Source organism: Danio rerio, chromosome 11 (assembly GCF_049306965.1).
Source record: "Danio rerio strain Tuebingen ecotype United States chromosome 11, GRCz12tu, whole genome shotgun sequence".
Taxonomy (NCBI): domain Eukaryota; kingdom Metazoa; phylum Chordata; class Actinopteri; order Cypriniformes; family Danionidae; genus Danio; species Danio rerio.
Window position 1 is genome coordinate 18,288,158 of NC_133186.1, and position 21,363 is coordinate 18,309,520.

At 36.3% G+C, this 21,363-nt stretch overlaps 2 protein-coding genes across 2 annotated transcripts in view; one reads left to right on the forward strand and one right to left on the reverse strand.

The window, feature by feature from the left end:
• Positions 1-51: 51 nt before the first annotated feature.
• On the forward strand, positions 52-16,374 carry hmces (5-hydroxymethylcytosine binding, ES cell specific). The gene is given in 7 exon segments (NM_001099418.1): positions 52-144; positions 4,068-4,271; positions 5,142-5,285; positions 9,548-9,727; positions 13,948-14,102; positions 14,195-14,387; positions 15,879-16,374. Coding segments are annotated over 6 exon segments (1,062 nt in total). The 5' UTR covers positions 52-144; positions 4,068-4,082; the 3' UTR covers positions 16,080-16,374.
• The window catches only part of rab7a (RAB7a, member RAS oncogene family), a 39,343-nt gene continuing 34,252 nt past the window's right edge, over positions 16,273-21,363 (reverse strand). The window contains 2 exon segments of the mRNA NM_200928.1: positions 16,273-17,510; positions 18,505-18,633. Coding sequence (NP_957222.1) covers positions 17,415-17,510; positions 18,505-18,633 — 225 coding nt within the window. The 3' untranslated portion in view covers positions 16,273-17,414.

The window sequence follows — 21,363 nt, forward strand, 5'->3', positions numbered from 1 at the left end:
CAAAGCAGTGGTTTGTAGAGTTATATCAGGTTGTGCGTACAGAGGGCGCCATTTTGTGTTGACATTCTTGCAGTGAACACCACAATCGTTGCTCTCTGATGATCATTCGAATTTAACCTCAAAATTAGGAGTAGTTCGTGACTGGTGAGAATTTAATTTATATTACAGTCTTAAATTTATAGTGTGTGATTAGTCAGTGCATCTGTATGTGTTTGCCAGTTGCTGAAGGTGCCAAACCTGACCGCTGTGCACAAACCTTTGCATGTTAACGTTAGCAGTTCAGTAGAAGCGACTTTTGAGGTGTCGATTTTTAAGTAAACTCATTCACATGCACTTAAACACGTTTTAGAGTGAAGGAAAAAATATGTTGCTGGAGTTTTAACGTGCAGAACTTAAGTTGCATCTACTGCTTCGTGAAATAACGGTTCTTTTATGTCGGATCTTCTTAATGAAGTGGCTGTTATGAGGCAAGAATCGTTGGATGAGCTAATAATAATAACTAGAATATGAAGAAAAGGAATAAACTTTCATTGCTGAGACCACATCATACTCTGGTTTTCTGGCGCCATGGCGCGAAACCACGCCATGACGTTTTACGTAATGACGTAAAAATACTGAACAGATCTCATAAAGGAACGATTTTTTGCAAAGAATTCTTATTTTTTTAGATTTCGTTAAGTGTTTATAAGGAAAGTACAGATAACTCTTTTCTCCCACCCACTTTATGCCAAGGTTTGATTACGCTGCATTAAATACTCTACAAACATTTTCCAATGCATCTGGTTTAAATCTTAATTTAAATAAATGTGAATTACTTCCCATTAAAAATTGTGGTGTTTCCTCAATTTGTGGAGTAGCTGTTAAAAACTCAGTATCTTACCTTGGCATAAATATAACTAACGATAAAGATAGATGTGATGCTAACTTTAATCCAGTTGTTGCAAAAACTAAAAGAAAATTGAATAGTTGGCTTCAAAGAGATCTGTCTATTAAAGGAAGAATTTTGCTCACCAAAGCAGAGGGCCTGTCTCGTCTTTCTTATGCAGCTCAATCTCTGTACGTAGATAAGCCTACATGCAAACTAATTGATAAAACTTTAACAGACTTTGTCTGGAAAAATAAATGCCACTATATGAAAAAGACTGTTATAATAAATTCGTATAATAAAGGAGGTCTTAACTGTATTGATTTCTGCTCTTCAAATTATACTTTCAAAATTAATTGGCTTAACCAGTATCTACATAAAGAAGACTCAATTTGGAATATTTTCCCAAAACAGGTATTTTCTGTTGTTGGAGGCATTAAGTTCTTATTGATGTGTAATTATAATATAACCAAAATTCCTGTGAAACTTTCAAATTTCCATCAACAAGTACTTCTGGCCTGGACTTTAATTTATAAACATAATTTTACTCCACACACATTTTCTATTTGGAATAACCAAAATATTTTATATAAAATAAATCTTTGTTTTTCAGTGATTGGTTTAACAATGGTTTGCTTTTAGTTAGTCAGTTATTTAACAACAGAGGTTTTTTAATGAATTACTTTGAATTTATTTCCGCGTATAACATACCAGTAAGTCCAAAAAATTTCGCCATTGTTATGGGAGCTATAACATCAGGAATTACTATGCTCTTTAAAAGTAGCATTCATCTCACTCCTAAAAAAGTGTCCCTTTCTGATCCGACAAAAATATTTGTGGGTAAAATTTGTTTTTCAAACAAAAAAGATAGAAATTACAAAATTAGATCTCTTTTTATTGAAAAAGTTGCTACATTGTCCCCTGTAATCTCTTATTGGAATAATATCTATAGAGATTTGATATGGGAAAAAATATGGTCTTTGCAACAAAAATATTTTCTCACCAACAAAGTCAAAGAGGTGTCTTTTAAATTGATCAACAAATTTTATCCTATAAAACAATTTTTGAAAAAGTTTAATTCTAATATTGATGTAAAATGTTCATTTTGTCAATTTCATACTGAAACTGTTTTTCATTTATTTTGGGAGTGTAATTATGCTGTACAATTTTGGAAACATATTGGATTATTTATTAATGATAATATACAACAAGATGTTTTCTGTTACTTTTAAAGAAATTATTTTTGGTTATTATGAATCTGCCCCTACTAAGAGAAATGCTTGTTTTGTTATAAATTTAATTTATTTTCTTTGTAAATTCCATATCCACAAATTTACTAATACTAAACCATATTTTCCTGTGTTTTTGCAAGAATTTAGTCATTATATACAATTAATTTCATTATCTAAAAATAAGAAAGCAAACAGAACTATTTCATTTTGTAATGACTTTAATTTATGTACTGTTCTTGATTCTTAAATGTCTTACCCTCAAGTTTATATCATGTTCTTTATTCTTTTTTTTTCTGTCTTTCTCTCTCGTATCTCTTTTTCATTGACAATGTAATTCATATTCTGCATTGTAAACAAATATTGCTACAAACTTGTCAACTGTTTTTTTGCAAAAAAAAAAAAAAAAAGGAACGATTTTTTGCAAACATTTATTAATAACAATTTTCAGTGTTCTAAACCCCTTTTATTGTTGTAGGAAATGTACTTTTTGGTTTTACTATGTACCGTAGTCAAAAGGAAAATAGTTTTTATTTAGTTAATTAACTTATTAAATTAACTAAATTTCACATTCATAAATGTAAATTTGCCAATAAGAAACCAAATTTTAAGGTATTGATCACTGAATTATGCTTGTATAATAGTAGTATTAGAGACTCTTTAAATAAGAAAGCTCTACACACTTTGTGAATTCTACAATGTATTTATTTGATTATTACATATGTACATTCTGTATATTTGTATTGGATTTATACTTATCTCCTAGCATGTATATTTTTGTACTGTTAAAATGTTGTACCAAAAAATAAATAGATAAGTAAAGAAATATTTTAAAATAAAATTCTAGATGATACGAATCCCCAAATATACCTCCATTGTAAAATGCAAAAGGCATCTAAAATGTGTATGAAGAATAAATTTACATTGTTGAAAAAAATGCTAGAAATGGGCCTGAAATGTTAACTTAATTTTAAAATATACAGCACAAGCAAAAGTACAGCATTTATTGATTTGATTATTTTCTTTATACATTATAATCTGATTTGTATATTTGTTTATTTTTACTAGTTTTGTTTATTCTAATCTGCAGTAGTTAGTTTTCGTTTAATTTTGAAATATTTTTATATAAAAAAATATTTATTTTATTCATTATTTTAATGTTTTTGAAGGTATTTTAATTTGTTTTAATAAGTTTTTTTGTTTGTTTTTTTAATAAAAAACATTTAATTGTTTGAGGATTTTTATTTTATTATTTACCTCTTTTAACATTTTACTAATTTAACATTATGTTATGATATTATTATGTATATTATTAATTAAAAATGATTATTGCTTAAAGATTAATCAAATGTTTGTTTAAATAACGGATTTTATTTTCCTTTAAAAACAACAATCATTTACAAAATACATAGATAAACCATTCATTTTCTTGTCGGCTTAGTCCCTTTATTAATCCGGGGTCGCCACAGCGGAATAAACCACCAACTTATCCAGCAAGTTTTTACACAACGGATGCCCTTCCAGCCGCAACCCATCTCTGGGAAACATCCACACACCCATTCACACACACACTCATACACACACTCATACACTTCGGACAATTTTAGCCTACCCAATTCACCTGTACCGCATGTCTTTGGACTGTGGAGGAAACCGGAGCACCAGGAGGAAACCCACGCAAACGCAGGGAGAACATGCAAACTATATTTAATATTTTATATTTAAATATTTATATTTTATATTTAAATTATGAATTGATTATAGTGTCCTTTTTATCTTAACAAACAAAATTAAGTTTAAATTTGTAGAATGTCCATATTTAAAAAGTAAACAATTTAAACATCATCATGCCAACACTTTTTTTTTTTTTTTTTTTACATTTGCATTTCAATTATTTATTTACTATTTAAATAAACTGTTTATTTTTTTTAGTTGTTGTTTAACTAGTTTAAACCTTGTGTTTGGTCACACAGGTTTGTCACACCAGGATGTGTGGAAGAACGGCTTGCACACTTGCACCACATGAGCTTAGTCGTGCATCTCATTATCGAGACCGAACAGGACAACGACGCCCACCCCGCTGGAAGGATGGAGACTCTGAAAAATACTGTCCCTCATACAACAAGAGTCCTCAGTCCTTCAGTCCTGTACTTCTGTCCAACAGACACTTCAACAAGGCATGCCATTGCTGTAACACATATGGGTAATTCTTCAACTACGGGCACTTTTATGTCCTTTGATCATATTTCCAAAAATATATATCATTTTGATCAAATTTCTTTTTTTTTTGTCAAACTAACAATAAAACCTACTTAATAATTTTACTACCTTTCTATTGTATATTTTTCGTATTATTCAACCTACTTTAAGTTTTCACATTGCCGCACACCCAGAGTACTAAACTTCAACAATGAAAATAACATATTAACATATTAAAATATTATTTATCTGATAACTATTAATGTATCTTAATGAAGCACTGGTAATAATTTATAGTTATTAATGTGAGATTATTATTAATATCATTTTTTATATAAAATATAGCTGTTGCACAGTATCAGTCTCATTTCCACCACAACACTGTAATGTTGCTTTAAAAAGTTTCTGTGAAAGATTATTTAGGTGGTTTCTATAACTATGGTTTCTTCATGCTCTATTTAATATAAAAAATCAGTTTATTTATTTCCTAATAAGCTCTTAACCAAGTTAATATAAAATTTTAGAGTGTGACAGGTGTACAATTCAGCATACGCATTTATTTCACTGACAAATGTATAATTATTATATATATTGTGGAAAGATTGGTTAAACTAGATACGAAAATGATCTTAGACAATGTTTGACTGCCATAAAGCTGTGTATTGAGATGTGGTGGAATTTAAAACTAGACGAATTGTTTAAACTTATGAGGCAATGTTACGTTAATTTTGAACAAGTTTTTTTATTACTCAACTTCACAAGACTAAAAGTGCCTGTAGTTGAATGGCTCATATGCACAGTATTCATTCTCTCTCAAGAACAGCTTTTTAATCTGCCTCTTTCTGCAGGATGCTCCTGTAGATGAGTGTGTGCTGGCAGCGATGCGCTGGGGTCTCGTCCCAGCCTGGTTCAAAGAGAACGACCCCAATAAGATGCAGTATAACACCTCTAACTGTCGCAGTGAAAGCCTTCTTGAAAAGAAGTCTTACAAGGTATGTAAGGCCCCGTTTACACAAATACATTTTAGTTTTAAACATTTTCATTCTAAAAGGCTGCTGCTCCGTATCAGTGTGGATGGGGGAAAACAGAGACATTGCAAAGAGAAATGTTGAGGTGTCGCGCTGCATATTTATATGATTGTCATCTTCACTGTATGCATATTTATAACAAAACGTAGCTTATAACATTACTGCCTTCTTACATTCTCATTGAAAATACGAAACATATCCTCTCTTTTGCTAAATATCAGTTTTAATAATCAATAATGGCCATTATAAAAGTATAAAATACAATAAGTTTATACTTTATAGGAAATGCAGGCAAACAATCAGTCAATATACAGAGTGTACGTGGTTACATTAATTATTAACTTTTCGTTTTCATTCTAAAACGCCGTTGCTTTTCACACCTGTGAATCGATTCAGTTGTTCCAAAACAGAGATTACAAATGTTACATTGTTACTCTTTGCTCTTGGAGTGGTTCGCTTTCACACTGCAAAGTTTCTAATCGGACCAATAGAGCTAAAACAAGTCACGTGCGAGTAAACTCTCCTTACATTGGTGTCAGGGTTTATTTTGCAGCGTCCCGCTAAACTGTCAGGAGAGGTGGTGGTTTGGTGGTGATTGACAGGGTGCAAGCGCGCGCGACGTGTCTGAGGAGAGACGCGGTGGGGAGGGGTGAGAACGGTGCGCGACAATGCCTATTTGAGGACCGGGAGGGAGACGCGCGATTACCGGGAGATCATCACTCATTTGTGGGCATCCGGAGACTCGCGAAACTTCCCGCCCTACTCATAATTCTCTCTTCATATAGCCGTAAGCCTATTACATATCCATAAAACACTGTGATATAACCGCGCTCGGATCGAATCGCTTTCTCACTGCAATCGAACCGCTCCAGGGTTCGTTTCAATCGAGCCGAGACCACCTCATTCAAGCGATCTCAGAGCGATTACTTTGGTGCCGAACAGAGCGCGATTGCCCTGTTCACATATGCCAAACGAACCGCGCTAACTGGGCAAACGAGATACGTCCGAAACAAAAGTGTAGGTGTGAAAGCACCCTAAAACGCACCAGTGTAAACGGGGCCTAAGAGTTGATCCTCAATCATTATACATAAGCTATAAAATGTTTAACCCCACCCACAGTAAAATCTCATTGGTCTAAAATGTATCCCTTTCTTTACATTGAACATTGACATTACAGTACAGAACAGCATTGTTTTATTGTAAACATTAATTTTTTTAATCGTCATAGGAAGGAAAATAGACTTAATTTTCCTGGCAAAAACATCCATAAATAATTCATTCATTCATTTTCTTTTCGGCTTAGTCCCTTTATTAATCTGGGGTCACCACAGCGAAATGAACCACCAACTTATCCAGCATATGTTCTACGCAGCGGATGCCCTTTCAGCTGCTATTGATCACTGGGAAACATCCATGCGCTCTGATTCACACACACTACAGCCAATTCATCTATACCACATGTCTTTAAACTTGTGGGGGAAACCGGAGCACCTAGAGGAAACTCACGCGAACACGGGGAGAACATACAAACTCCATACAGAAATGCCAATTGACCTAGTCGAGGCTCGAACCAGTAACCTTCTTGCTGTGAGGCGACAGCACTACCTACTGCGCCATCGCGTCGCCCATAAATAATTCAAAGCAAACTATTTTTTTTCCAAGTTACAAGCTGTTCACACAACAGGCAGGCTGTGGCGTTGACACGATGCTCATAATTGGTACTAATGGGCCCAAAGCAAGCCACAAAAATATCCCCCACTCCATTACACAACCACCAGCAGCCTGAATCGTTGATACAAGGCAGGATGAATGTTGTTCACGGCACAATTCGGACCCTACCATCCGAATGTCGCAGCAGAAATTGAGACTTGTCAGACCAGGCAACATTTTTCCAATCTTCTATTGTCCAATTTTGGTGAGCCTGTGTGAATTGTAGCCTCAGTTTCCTGTTCTTAGCTGACAGGGGTGGCACCTGGTGTGGTCTTCTGCTGCTGCAGCCCATCTGCCTCAAGGTTGAATGTGCTGTGCATTTAGAGATGCTTTTCTGCATACCTCGGTTGTAACGAGTGGTTATTTAAGTTACTGTTGCCTTTCTATCAGCTGGAACAACTCTGTCCATTCACCTCTAATCTCTGGCATGAACAAGGCATTTGCTCCCACAGAACTGCCACTCACTGGATATTTTCTCTTTTTCGGATCATTCTCTGTAAACCTTAGAGATGGTTGTGTGTGAAAATCCCAGTAAATTAGCATTTTCTGAAATACTCAGGCCAGCCCGTCTGGCACCAACAACCATGCCACATTCAAAGTCACCTAAAAATCCCCTTTCTTCCCTATTCTGATGCTCAGTTTGAACTGCAGCAGATTGTCTTGACCATGTCTACATTGGGCAGGTGTACCTAATAAAGTGGCCGGTGAGTGTAAGCTTAGATATAAACCCTTTAAAATAGACCTACAGTGATACAAGCTTGTTAATAAATTGTATGTGTGTTTGTGACAGCTGTCAATGTTCATTATTTCTACTTATATACACACACAACTGATATATATATATTAATTACTGTTGAACAATGCTGGATAAAATGGAAGTGTGGACGCGGATCGTTTTCATTCTAAAACGCCGTTTTAAAACTAAAACGCACTAGTGTAAACGCGGCCTTGAAACCCACCCTATCTTAGCAGGGTGTTTTTACACCTCTAGTTTGAAAAAAAGCCGGCAAAGTGGGTGAGTCCAGCTGTCGAGTGGTGAAATTTGCATGAAAGAAGGAGGTTTCATTATGTGAATAAAGCTAAAAAAGCTAATTTGCACACCGGCAACCCAAACACAGACGCAGCGGAGATAGACAGTGATCCGGAGAGCAGCGTTTACAGTAGATCTGAGAGCTGTGTGGAGGTAGAGGATTTCTCTCCACCAGATTCCCCTTAGTCACATTATCTGGTTGATGACAGTGCAGGTCCACTGCCTTATCAGTTTTAACCTTTCAACACAAACATGCTTGTGAATGCAGGAGAAAGTGAAGATGCCCCTGTCTCTGAATATTGAAGAAATGATAGTTATTATTCCCAACTGTACACCATTGTACCTGCCACAAATACTGCACTGCACTGAAAATTTGGACTGTTGTAATCTAAAATCTGCTGTTCTTGTGGTAACTGCTCTAGACTCCGTCCAGAGGAAAACGTTTGTTGTAAACACATAGCACAGGCCAATAGTTTAAATTCCATCCTAATTCACTTAAGTCATTTACAGGATTGTGATATATAATTAAAGTTGTTAAATAGATGACAAAAATGACAATTCTGTCATCATTTACTCAAACTATTCTACTATATTTACTCAAAAACTATTTTTTTTGTTCTTTTGTTGAACACAAAGGAAGATTTTTTATTTTTTTTTACAAATACTGATAGGTGGCGTATAGTAATTCCATATTTTTTTTATTTCTGCTAATAATGTCAATAGGTGCAGCCACCATTCTTCAAAATATGTTCTTTTGTGTTCAGCAGAAGAAAGAAACTCTTTAAAACCAGAGGGAGAATGAATAATGAGGTCATTTTCATTTTTGAGTGAACTATCCTTTCTAAGCAGTAGTAGTAGTGTTGTATGTTTTTTGAGGGGTGGGGGGGACTGTCAAATACATTTATTTGCTTTAAATAAAAATTTGTAATGTCATTGACCACTAGTTGTTTAGATGAAAAGTATGACTCTTTTTAACAAACACTTTTTTCCCAATTATTGCTGTAGGAAAAATAAAACACTTCAGGAACAACTTTGAAAAATAGATTTGCATAGTTTATTCATTCATTTTCCTTTGGCTTAGTTTTTATTTTAGAGGTCGCCACAGCGGAATGAACCACCAACTATCCCAGCAAATGTTTTACCCAGCAGATGCCCTTGCAGCTGCAACTCAGTACTGGGAAACACTCATACACACTCATTCACACACACAATTTTATACACTACGGATACACAATTTAGTTTATTCCATAGACCTAAAGCACATCTTTGGACTGTGGGGGGAAACTGGAGCACTCAGAGGAAACATGCAAACTCCACACAGAAATGCCATCTGGTTCAGCCAGGAATCGAACCAGCAACCTTCTTGCTGTAAGGCGACAGCGCTAATCACTGAGCCACCATGCCGTCTATGGGCATAGTTAGACTCTATTATTTATCAAGTATAATACCTCTAAAGATAAGAATAAACTTGTGCTGTATTTCACAGGATCCTCTTCTGAAAGGTCAGCGCTGCGTTATTCTGGCTGACGGCTTCTACGAATGGAGGCGGCAGGAGAAGGACAAACAACCTTTCTTCATTTACTTTCCACAAAGCCAAGGAGGACAAGTACCCAGTCCACAAAGTACACAGGAACTAAAAAGTGACCTAGAATTGGACCAAGGAGAGGTAAACCAAAGTTTGACAGTCATAAGAAGTTCATTTAAAGGGTTGGTTCACCCAAAAATGACAGAATGTTACTCATCTTCATTTCATTCTAAACCCATGAGACCTTCATTCATCTTCAGAACAAATAAACAAATGAACTTGCTTTAGATGAAATCAGACAGCTGTCTCAGCATCCTCCTAGAGATGCTCAAAGTACTTAAAAGTAACCAAAAACATTGCCAAAACATTCCATTTATAATCAGTGGTTTAACTAGCCGTATTTTCACTGTCGGGCCAGTGTGAGCCAGGGCTATTATCGGGCCAGGCCGGGCCAATCGCCCGGGAGGTTGAGCAGTGAGGCCGAAATCATGTCGCGTTTCCACTGTCGGGCTAGTAGTTCGCAGCGCGTCACGCAAACCCCACCCCCAGAATGACCCCCGAATCAAATGTCACACAACCCGCCCACTTCAACGGGAATCAGGCAGATGAAGAACACCATAGCATCATCACATAATCATTAAAATGAAGACAACCGAAACAAACAAACAACATGTTACTGTACAGCAGTACATTATATGTCTATATGCACAGGCCTGTGTGTTCTCATACTCACCGACTGACTGTTGGCATTGTGTATCGAGTGGTCTCGCCACAAACAGAGGGACCCAGCACAGTGAGCGCACCATCCATAATATAACACCACAGAAATTCTCCGTTAATAATAAGAAAATGTATTTTATAACATCCTCGTCTAGATAGACGCTGTCAAACATCCAGCTCACATGCTCAGGAGAGACCTGAAACAGATTTTTCCCTAGGCTATATGACACTTAATATTAGGTGATTCCCCTTTATTTAAAGCTGTTGCATATTATTCTGTGATCTTTAAGTACAGGAAAGTGTTAAGTATTTCAGCACATAAGAGCAAGTAATAAAATATAGTCTATACTTCGTTGCGCTTAGCAGCTTTTCACTACTAAAACTCTAGGCCTACATGTATTTAAAATTTCTTTTTAAATTTTACCACGTCATATAAAAACAAACAGTTGTTTGAGGACACAGAACACAGTTTGTGTTTGCAGTTTTCCCCGATGTGTTTCTAAATTGGCGCTGCGCGTGCAGGACTGGATGACAGAAAAAAAGGTTGCCTATAGTTTCTGCTTTCACTCACCCAAAAATGCTCTGTTAGCATGATTTGATTAATATCATCGTATCCAAATACTTTATAAATAATATTTTAAACCTGCAAAAGCCTGCAAAAGTGGACACGTACTTTGTAAAGTTTAATGTCGTACTGTTGTATTCAAATTGTGTATTATCTTCAAAATAAATAAAAAAAGTAAAAAGCCGAAGGGAACAGAGCTGAAGGGAGCACTCTTTTCGGTCTCACATTCACGTACGGGGAAAATGCACACAAACACAACTTTTAAACTTGACAAATCTCTCGACAACCTTTATTGTCTGCTTTGTCTTTAATATGGTGTAAAGATTATTATGCGTTATTAAAACATCAAGGAGGATGCAGCAAAAGAATGTCACTTATAAATTAAAACTTTATCATTTTATGCAACAGCCTAATTAAAAGAGAAACATAAGGGCGATCATAAGCAAAAGACCCCAGCCTATATGGCTAGATGTTTTCTTTCCCTCATTTGTCTATTTGTTTGGGCGGCGCATATATGTGTGCGATCAGAAAACTGTGCCCGCCTCTCCTTTCACTCCGCCCCGAAGCCCCAGTTGGCCTTCTTTGGCCCAAGGTATTCAGCGTGCCGAAAAAGGCCGGCAGCTGGCCCTGAGAAAGCCCCACTTTGGCCCGATTAGGCCGTGGAAGTGACAGTGAAAACGCGACTGGCCTTGGCTGGCTCGCTCGCTTTAGGCATCATTACATGAAGACAGAAATGACATTTTTGGGTAAATTATTCCTTATGTGCCACTTTTAACGCCATTTGAAGGTGTCAATGTTGTTGTGAAGACTTGTGTGACTGCCTTGCTTCTCTCTGACCTTAAAAATATAATTTGCTGAAATGTAGAAAAGCTGAATTAAGATTGTGTGTCTTTTTTCGATTAATCATGCAGTCCTATGTAAAAGGTGAATTTTCTTCAGTCGTTATTCCAAATTCATTTATTTATTATACAGGGACAATGTACAACAAGACATGTTGTCCCAAAGTTAGCTATAAAGTTCATTTACATCTGTAGTCCCTGGACAGGGAGTTGTAACAAGTTTAACAATATTAAAAAATAAAAAAAATGCATCATAATCAATAAAAAGAAATCAAATCAGTGGTGGCATTTGAGATTTTTAAGCCAAACTTTAAGGATAGTTTAAAAAATGATTAAAAGTGGTACTCTCTCTTATATGCATTGGTATTCTATTTCGTCTTTCTGCTGCTCTGACTGTAAAAACTGATTGTCCAGAAACAGTTCTTACTGAACAAGAGTCTAACTGAACAATCACCTCTAACCGATGACCTAGTCTGTCTTATATTGTCCTTGCTGACAATCGCACATTGTTTGAGAGGTGGTGATGCAAGATCATTAATGATTTTATACATTTAACATATATCAGCATAAAATAAGAAACTGTCGAATATTAGTCATTTATGCTGCTCAATACAGTTACAGTAATGATAGCTCCTTGGGTTTTTGGCTAAAATGATTACAGTTTGTTTATAGATAATATACAATGGTTTTAATGTTGTAATGTTCATGTGGGACCAGCTTGTAGCGCAATAAGAAAAATGACAAAAAATAAGGGATGGGGAGTCTTGTCTCTCAATGGACCTAGGAATCGACTCCCAGAGTTGAATCTGTTTTTTTAAAGCCTTCTGAATGAAGCGGATACATGCTACAGTTGTAATGCTCATTCTTGAGCTCGATGAACATTGAAGGTGCCTGCTTTGAATGCGTGTTCACACGGTTTATGCTTTTAAATTTCGTGACCAGGACTTGAGTAGTTACCTACTCATGTCTTATAAAACACATCTTTTAGAAATTTGGTCTTATAAATGATTTGCCTTCGATGTCAAATTTGCGGTGTTATAAATGAAATATAGCATATCTGTGTCAATTTGGAGCAGGTTGATGTCTTACATAAGCACTGCAGGTAAAATTACGAAGTTATGCTATTGGTTGCTGCTATATGCTCAAGTAAAATTTATAACCTATGCTTATTTCACAAATAAATAAAGAAATTAATTAATTAAAAAATACTAATCGTAATGAGAAAAGTACCCAAGAATTATTCTTTGACAAAATCTGACAATACATGTTGTCCTGTTTTTGTTTTACTTTTTGGACATACTTAATTTTACCTCTAATATTTAGGCTATTCTTTTTGTTTATTTTGTAGATGACTACAAATTACATACATTAAAATTAAGATTTATAACAAACGTTTCAAAAAGGATTTTTAAATAGCCAAGGCTGTTCAAAAACAGGTTTGACTCACTCCTTTTCTTCGGGCAAATGCTGTCCCATTAACACCCTTTTATTTAATGTCATTGAACAATTTGCACAAAACAAATAGTGATATTTCAAAGTAAAGTAATTTAAAAGTGCACTTTAAAAAATCTAATTTTTGAGAGCAAGAGCAAAGTGATATGCTTTGAGTCACAGTCTATCATGCTGTTTGTTATTAATTATTTAAGTTAAACATTTCATGCAGGGGGTTTAATATTTAATCGGTTATTAAATCAAATTGAAAATCAAGCTATATTGTTTATTAATCGGTTGGAGAGTCTGTTGCTTAAAAAAAATACAGAAATTAAATACTGTAGTATCAAACATTTATATTAAAAAGATATTAATGATTTTTATTCAAACATTAAGACTCAATTGGGGTGTATTTTATTTGTTAATGAACTGCTACACATCTTTCCATTAAATATTTTGATAATAAATGAATTTTTTTTTACTTTACTAACACCAATATAGCAATGTCATTTTCTAAATGATCTAAACTGGACAATTTTATTTTCTATTTCGATTTTATTTTGACAGCAGATGATGTAAACTGCTGATTTTGTCTGACCAGAGGAGAACCGCTTGTATTAAGTGCGATATGATAAAGCATGTTTAATTCTTGCGCTATTTTAAGTGAAAGTAAATGGAGTCGATTCCACCGACTCTGTAATTAGGAGTCGAGAATCAAACAGCACTTTTATTTGAAAGAGAATTACCATTATGAAAGTAATTACTGTCACTTTTGTTAAATAATTTTTTCCTTCTCTTGTCCACAGAGTGATCTAGACACCAGTGACTGGACTGGGTGGCGTCTGCTTACAATAGCAGGGCTGTTTGACTCCTGGACTCCTCCTTGTGGTGGAGAGACTCTGTACACTTACACAGTCATTACCGTAGACGCTTCTCCAAACCTTCAGAGCATCCATGACAGGTGGAGCACATAAACATGATGTCTCATGGAGTTTTTCTTATGTTGAAACAGCGGACTATCCTTGAGTCTTGACTTGATGCGTTTTGTAACAGGATGCCGGCAGTTCTGGATGGAGAGGATGAGGTAAGACGGTGGTTGGATTTCGGAGAAGTGAAGTCACTGGAAGCTATAAAATTGCTCCAACCGAAGTCTTGTCTGACCTTTCACCCCGTCTCCTCATTGGTCAACAATTCGCGCAATAACTCTCCAGAATGTCTGCAGCCTGTGGACCCCACGATCAAGAAGGTGAAACACTTGTCTATTTTAGAATAGCAGCACTTTATAAATCACTTTAATTTGTCCTCAAAGTTTTAAAAGATATATTGGTCAAAGATGAAAGTCTGTCCAATTAAATTTTAAAAAGTGATTTAATAACATTAAGTTAAAGTACAGTGTCTGATGAGTTAAAATATAAATGAAATAATGCTCTTCAACGTAATCTAGAGCTGTAAAAATGAAATAATAGCATACTGTAGAGCAGGGGTTCCTAAACTTTTCAGCCTGCGACCCCTGAAATAACAATGCCAGTGACTTGCGACCCCCAAATTCAGCCGAGGTGGTTATAAATATACAAACGTTGCACACACAATATGCCTATATAAACATGAGCATATTGATAACAAAAAAAGTGTAACAGTCTAACAACCATATCGTTTTATAGTCTTTTATTAATTTGTTTAATTTAATATTAACCTCAACTAAAGAGACTGGTGGACACAATGTTTTTAGCACAAGTCTATTCTTGGCATAGATATATACACTAGATATCGCATAGGGACCCTGAGCATGCGTCAATAGCGCCGCCACATTGGTACAGTGCTCCCAGGACAAATGTCATTCAACCGCACTAGTCAAGACAGTGTTATTACGTGAAGATGAGGTACTTTAGCGCTGTCTACGGGTGAAGTAACGAGCAAACAAAGAAAACAAAGCACAAAGGCAGAACATTTCATATGTAATATTATGTTTTTTTCTGTTTTTGTATGTTCAGAACTTTTGTGCTAATCAGGTAACGTTTATCGTTCGGGTGATTCATTCACAAACGAATCGCTCTCTCCGTCAGTATGAGAAGTGAAAGCAGGAGAGGAGGTGTGTTTCAGGACATGATTAGATTAAATTTAACAGGGAGGGTGAATAGTACATTTCTGTACACACAAACACAAGCTTTTTGTCAGGAATGCCCGTGCGGTCACTGATCCATCAATGTAGAAAAGTTATGTAAAATTCTAATTTTCGTAATTAGAAAAAAAAATTACATACTTACATCCAGGAAAACTCCCGATCACAGATATATGTGTTTATGTGTATATCCCTGGCTTTGCATGGCCACAGTTCTCCACTGTTCCTTGGTCCCGCATTGATTTCAAAGGAGCGCTACCCTGTAGCAAGATGGTGGCGCTATTGACGCATTCAGTCCAATAGACAACAATAGGCCAGGCGACATCTAGTGTATATATCTATGTATTCTTGGTTTAACTATGGAGACCGCCACTCATACCACCACTGCTGCAGCTGACGCTATTGCTTTGTTGTTAATCTAACGTAAACATACCAATCCTATGAAAACAAATCAATTTAAGGCTGGCTTTTCAGTTGCACGTTGTTGTTTTTTATTATTAAAATCTACTATTTTTTTCTTCTGTGGGTGACGGTTAAAATATGGTCATACTAATAGTTTAATCAAATTTATTTCATTAATTCGTACAAATACTGACTTCAGCCTTCTGTCATGTCCAGAGCACTAAACCCACAGCCAGCAGTAAAATGATGATGAGCTGGCTGAAAACAGCTTCGCCAACTAAGAGGAAGAGTCCTGATGAAGATACTTCAGATAAAGGACCTGAAGAAAAGCCTGCAGCAGAGAAGCAGAACAAGCCGACTGGCCCTCTACAGCAATGGCTGATGGGAACGAGTTCTAGTAAGAAACCAAGGACTTAAACACTTAGTTAAAGTTTCTTGCAATACAATAGATGTTATATCTCTTCTCAATGGTTAAATGTATCTGGTAAACAAGGTAAGCACTTTTGACATGGTTCTGTTTTCACGATTTTATATAAGATGCAAATAAAATTCACATTCATCAATTTTATTGGTTTATTTCACGTTTACAAACACACAGCACACAACGGAATTATTCAACAATTTAATTTTATTTCCATTATTACTTTGAAATACATTTATCTTGAACAATGTATATGCTGTGCATTTTGTTTCATTAAATGTCATGAACAATTCAGTTTTCCCCAATGTTGTCTAGTTGTGTGTATTTGTATATAATGCGACACAGATAATAATAATAATAATAATAATTACAATAATAATGAACAAACAGACAGGAAAATATCCGAGTGATACTGAGCACTTAAGTCCTCTACCGTCCTGAGGTACTGATAGAGTCCGGGCAAGATATGAAAGAAACAAAAAAAACAAACATCAAGAAATGGCCTACGCCACTACTTACTCATGGCAGACTCGCGGTGATTCGTCATGCCGACATGAGGATTAAAGATAAAACAAATATCGAAATACTAATTGTCATAATAGTATGAATTGTAATATAATATCTAAGTTTCCCATCACATGGTTAAGTAGGATGATTCCATTTTAAGGACACTGGATGAACTGACTGCAGTTCTCAGATGTAACAGCGGGGGCAGTGTTTAGACCTCCAGTGCGTCGGGACCTCGCAAACCCAGGAGCGTTTTCAGGTTCGAGAAATTGAGATGCAAATGTAGCATGCTTTACACCAGGCTGGCTTTCGATTTCAAGCAAAAATGAAGAAGCAATTGATCGTTGCGGTATTTCTGGTACCAACATTCGGCTTTAATGCTCTTATACACCTCCATCTTTCAGCGTTCACATCACACTTTGCCAATTTCATTGTGACATACATATAAAAAGTCTCAAGAGCCATTCAAGTGTTGTGAAAAGTTTGAGTAGGACTTTTTTTAACGTGGGGGAGGTGGCGATTTTGTGTATGAAATTGGTGCCAGATTGAGCCTCTTGAGCATATGTGTGTGTATGTTGTGTCTAAGGCTGTGAATAAGAACTGTGTAGGATACTGAATGAGAGGAAGTCTGCTCGTCTACAAAGGCCAGTGATTATATCAAGTAGAGGGTGGGAAGGCGATGAAGAAGAACTGGGGGAAGGGGGGAAGGGGGGGTTGGGGTGAAAGAAAGAACGCAAGAGAGAGAATGAGAGTGAGGAGGAGGGAATGAGGCAGAGACGAGGCCAGAGAGGCTGAGGGTGAAATGTTGCGCCCCCTGGAGGTCCTCAGCAGCTACAGGTCTCTGCTGATGGTTTGGCTCTATCGTTCCGGTCTAGTTTAATTGGCTCGGGGAACTCGTTGTATAACTCCACTTCAGTTTCCTGAAAAAAAAAAAAAAAAGGATACAGTTGGTTTCCAGACCTACAAAACTTCATAGTTTCCACACATTAAGCCCAAAACATAGCCCTACAGCAGGGGTGCCCAAACTCAGTCCTGGGGGGCCAGTGTTCTTAATATTTCAGCTTCAAATTCCTTCAACTCACCTGCCCGGAAATTTGTAGCTTACCTAGTAAGAGCTTGAGTAGCTGGTTCAGGTGTGCCCAATTGGAATTGTAACTAAACTGCAGAACACCGGGTACCTTTCCCATACACATCAATAGGCCAGTATTTGAGGTAGGTTTGCCAAGTATCGACTTAAGTATCAATTGATACTGAAATTTTCAAAACGTCTATTTCCGGCTAACATTTAAGTTGTCTTAAACTGCTGTTTGGCCACTGTGTTCAGATGCTCAACATATATGACTGATTAGCTCTGAAGGTCATCACCTCACTGGTTTTTCACCAGATACACAGGCACTGCAGTGCTCGAAAGTTGCATCTATCAGCTGATCTGTCTATGTGCTGATATATAAGAGATGGATCAGCTGATAGATGCAGCTTTTTAAACGCTCCAAAGTGTCTGTTTGTCTGTATTTGCACATGGTGAACAGAGTGGTGAAGTGATGACCTTCAAAGGAAACATCTAGCAAAGAGTAAACATACTTTTCAGTGCTCAAATGTTGGCAGAAAGGTAATGTTTTTAAAATGTCAGTGGCAAACATTTGCAACCATTTCCACCAAGTAGATCATCAGTCTACTCCGGAAATGAGTGTTTAGGTAAGTATGTTGCATTGTTATGCAAAACACAAAATTCCAGCTGGAGCTCCTCCGTGGGACTTGTAAAGTGTGCAGATGTGTAGTAGTTACATTTTTTGAGAGTTGCACGTCAGGATTTATGTAAAAGTACAGCAAACAGTATGTAATTGTTTATTGATGCAGAAGTGTAAACTGACTTTAACTATATACTTTATCAATTTGAATATACAGCACACAAACCTGTTTGAGTGCATTGCGCGCGATGGTCTGGAATGCCTGCTCTACGTTGATGGCCTCCTTTGCACTGGTCTCAAAATATGGGATGTTGTTCTTACTCTGACACCAAGCTTGTGCTCGCTTAGTTGTTACCTGAGGATATAAATGTGTAAAAGCACAATCAAAATGTGTTTTCAACTTTCAAAAAATCCTGAAAAAGAAAAATATACCATGGTTTTGAAAAATATATATAGTCAAAAATAAATAAATATAAAATAATAAATATAATAATTAAATTGTTTATATATTTTAATACATAACAAGGGGCTGATCACACTGAACAAGCTTTTTGCGATGGGAGGCGTCTTTTTTGAAAAAATTTACTAACGACCGTGAGTGTTTTGTACGCTGCTTATGTGCCCTGTGCGCCTCGCGTTTTAACCGGCTGCTGCGCCTCGCGTTTTTGCCATTGTGTGCTCGTAGTTGAAAAAAAAAAAATCCACTTTGAGCTGGAAAAAGAAAAAAAAATTGCGTTACGCCAGTCGCATCTTTTTCATTCTCCAATCAAATGAAAGCAGAGGCGGGGTTTCTGTTCAGATGACTGCAGTGTTTGTGTGGTCAAGACAACAACGGAGGTGTTTGAAGATGGAGGAGAGACTTGTGGTTGCTGTTTTGAGTTATCCGGTGCCGTATAAATCACAAATCTTGATTTTCACAATATAATTATATAACTAAATTATAGCTATGTCAACAGCAACACTCTCGCACATAACCCAGCTGATTCAGTCGTTGCCTTGCGGCATAAAAATCGCTACTTTTTTTCTTGTCAGCAAAAAGGGCAGTGTGGTGCGCCTCACATTTTTAGAACGTAAAAGTGCATTCGGTGTGATCAGCCCCTGAAACAAGAATCAGATATTTGAAAATGACAATAAATGTCACAGTATTAATGTCATTACTGTATTTTTGATCAAATAAACGTACTCTTTGTGAACACATTATTGCCAACCCCAAACTTAGAAATTGTAATCCCCAAGGATTATGGTGACCACCGTTAGAAAAATATTGGATTCCGGCTGTTTACACAACAATTCAGCCAAAAATTTTATTTTCTTTTGCCCTTAAAAACAAATTTTTTACTCTACAAGACAACTTTTCAAAATGATGTGCGTTTACAAATAAGCCAGACCGTTATTTGGGATTATTTTACACCCCCCTAAACATGCATCATTTTCAAAGACTCGTCTTTTTGGACACAATAACGGCTGAACTTAGAAACCCATTTTTCAAATGCATCCACTTTCAGTCAAAAAAACACCATTGCTGTGTAAACAGGCAACACTTACAAAGTTTACAGTTTTTGGCTGAAAATGTTGTGTAAACTGCCCCTCAGTCTACAGAATTAATCGAAAAAACTGGATTCAGCCTACACAATAGTCGTGGCAATGCAACTGTAACTCCTAATTTCTTGTTGTTTCTGTTGACAAAAAAATATGTTGAAACGCACACTGAATTCTGACCAACCAATTGCTTGTTTTCTTCAGCCCTTGATGGGGTGAAGAACCATAAGAGTACCAGTTTTTCAATGAATAGAAGCATCAATCAGTTCCATTACTGGCTTTCGTTTCACCATGTTTGAAAGCTGTGAACAGAAAAACTTCAGTGTTCTTGTTTAACATTAGATTTGTGACAGATCCAGTCATGGAGGACCAAACAAAAATGAAACATGCTCAGAATGACATGAAGCTTCCCAATCAGGATCCCAGTTGTTTGCATGTCAATCATGGTCCCAGAAATGGTCTAAAACACTTCATCAATGCATCTCAATATCTTGTTGCTTACAAATCATCACAACATCCTACGTCAAAAAACCAGGGCTGATATTGTGTATAATGTATCCTGTCTTCCTCACGACAAGTTATTTGAGGTATCATTCACTGGAAATTCAATGACTTAAAACTTCTCCGAGACACTTTACGTGTGTATGAAGAGGGTGCAGCTGCTCTTAAATTAGCTCCCTTGGCCTCTTAGAATGTGACATGATCTTGAAATAAACTCTGTACTCACATCTATAAGTATCAGTGAAATGACATTTTTCAGGAAGTCTGGATTGCCATGAAAAAAATCCTTCTACGCTGAACGTCTTAAATTCAAATGTCAAAGTGACTGTCCTGATTTAATGCCTTTTAGGAAGTTTTAGAAACAACAAATAATAAATTGACTTCTAGTTAATGATTTGGTATCAGAAGTAGCTTATATAAAGGGCAAAGGCCTCTAGATTACGCTTATTTTACCAACACAAAATATGACCATGCCTTGATTTTTAATTATTTAATTAGGACAGTAAGGTCTGACTTTGCTTAGACAAAAGTCTCATCACTTGTCAGAAATAATGTACAGTATAGAATATAAAGTCATGGTGCAGTGAACAAAGAATTAATATTGTGTATGAGTTTCATGACCTCAATATTGTTCATGTATGGTGACTGAGTTGACCAATCCTAGAGCATCTTGACCTTCTTTGTTTTGAGGAACTTTGATGTGGAGGCTGAAGTATGAGAAGGAGCGCTATTCTGCTGAAGAATTTGCCCTATCCTGTGATTTGTAATGTAATGGGCAGCACAAATGTCTCAATACCTCATATTATTGATGTTCCCATCTACTCTGCAGATCTCTCGCACGCTCACATACTGAATGTAACCCCAAACCATGATTCTTCCTTCACCAAACTTGGCTGTTTTCAGTGAAAATCTTAAGTCCATGCGGGTTTTAATCTACCTTCTACCAACTTTCCAAATGATCAACTAGATGTTAAGTCATGATTTGTTGCTATTTCAACTGGGATCGACGACAAGACCTTTAGTCAGGCATTGTACAGTATAATGG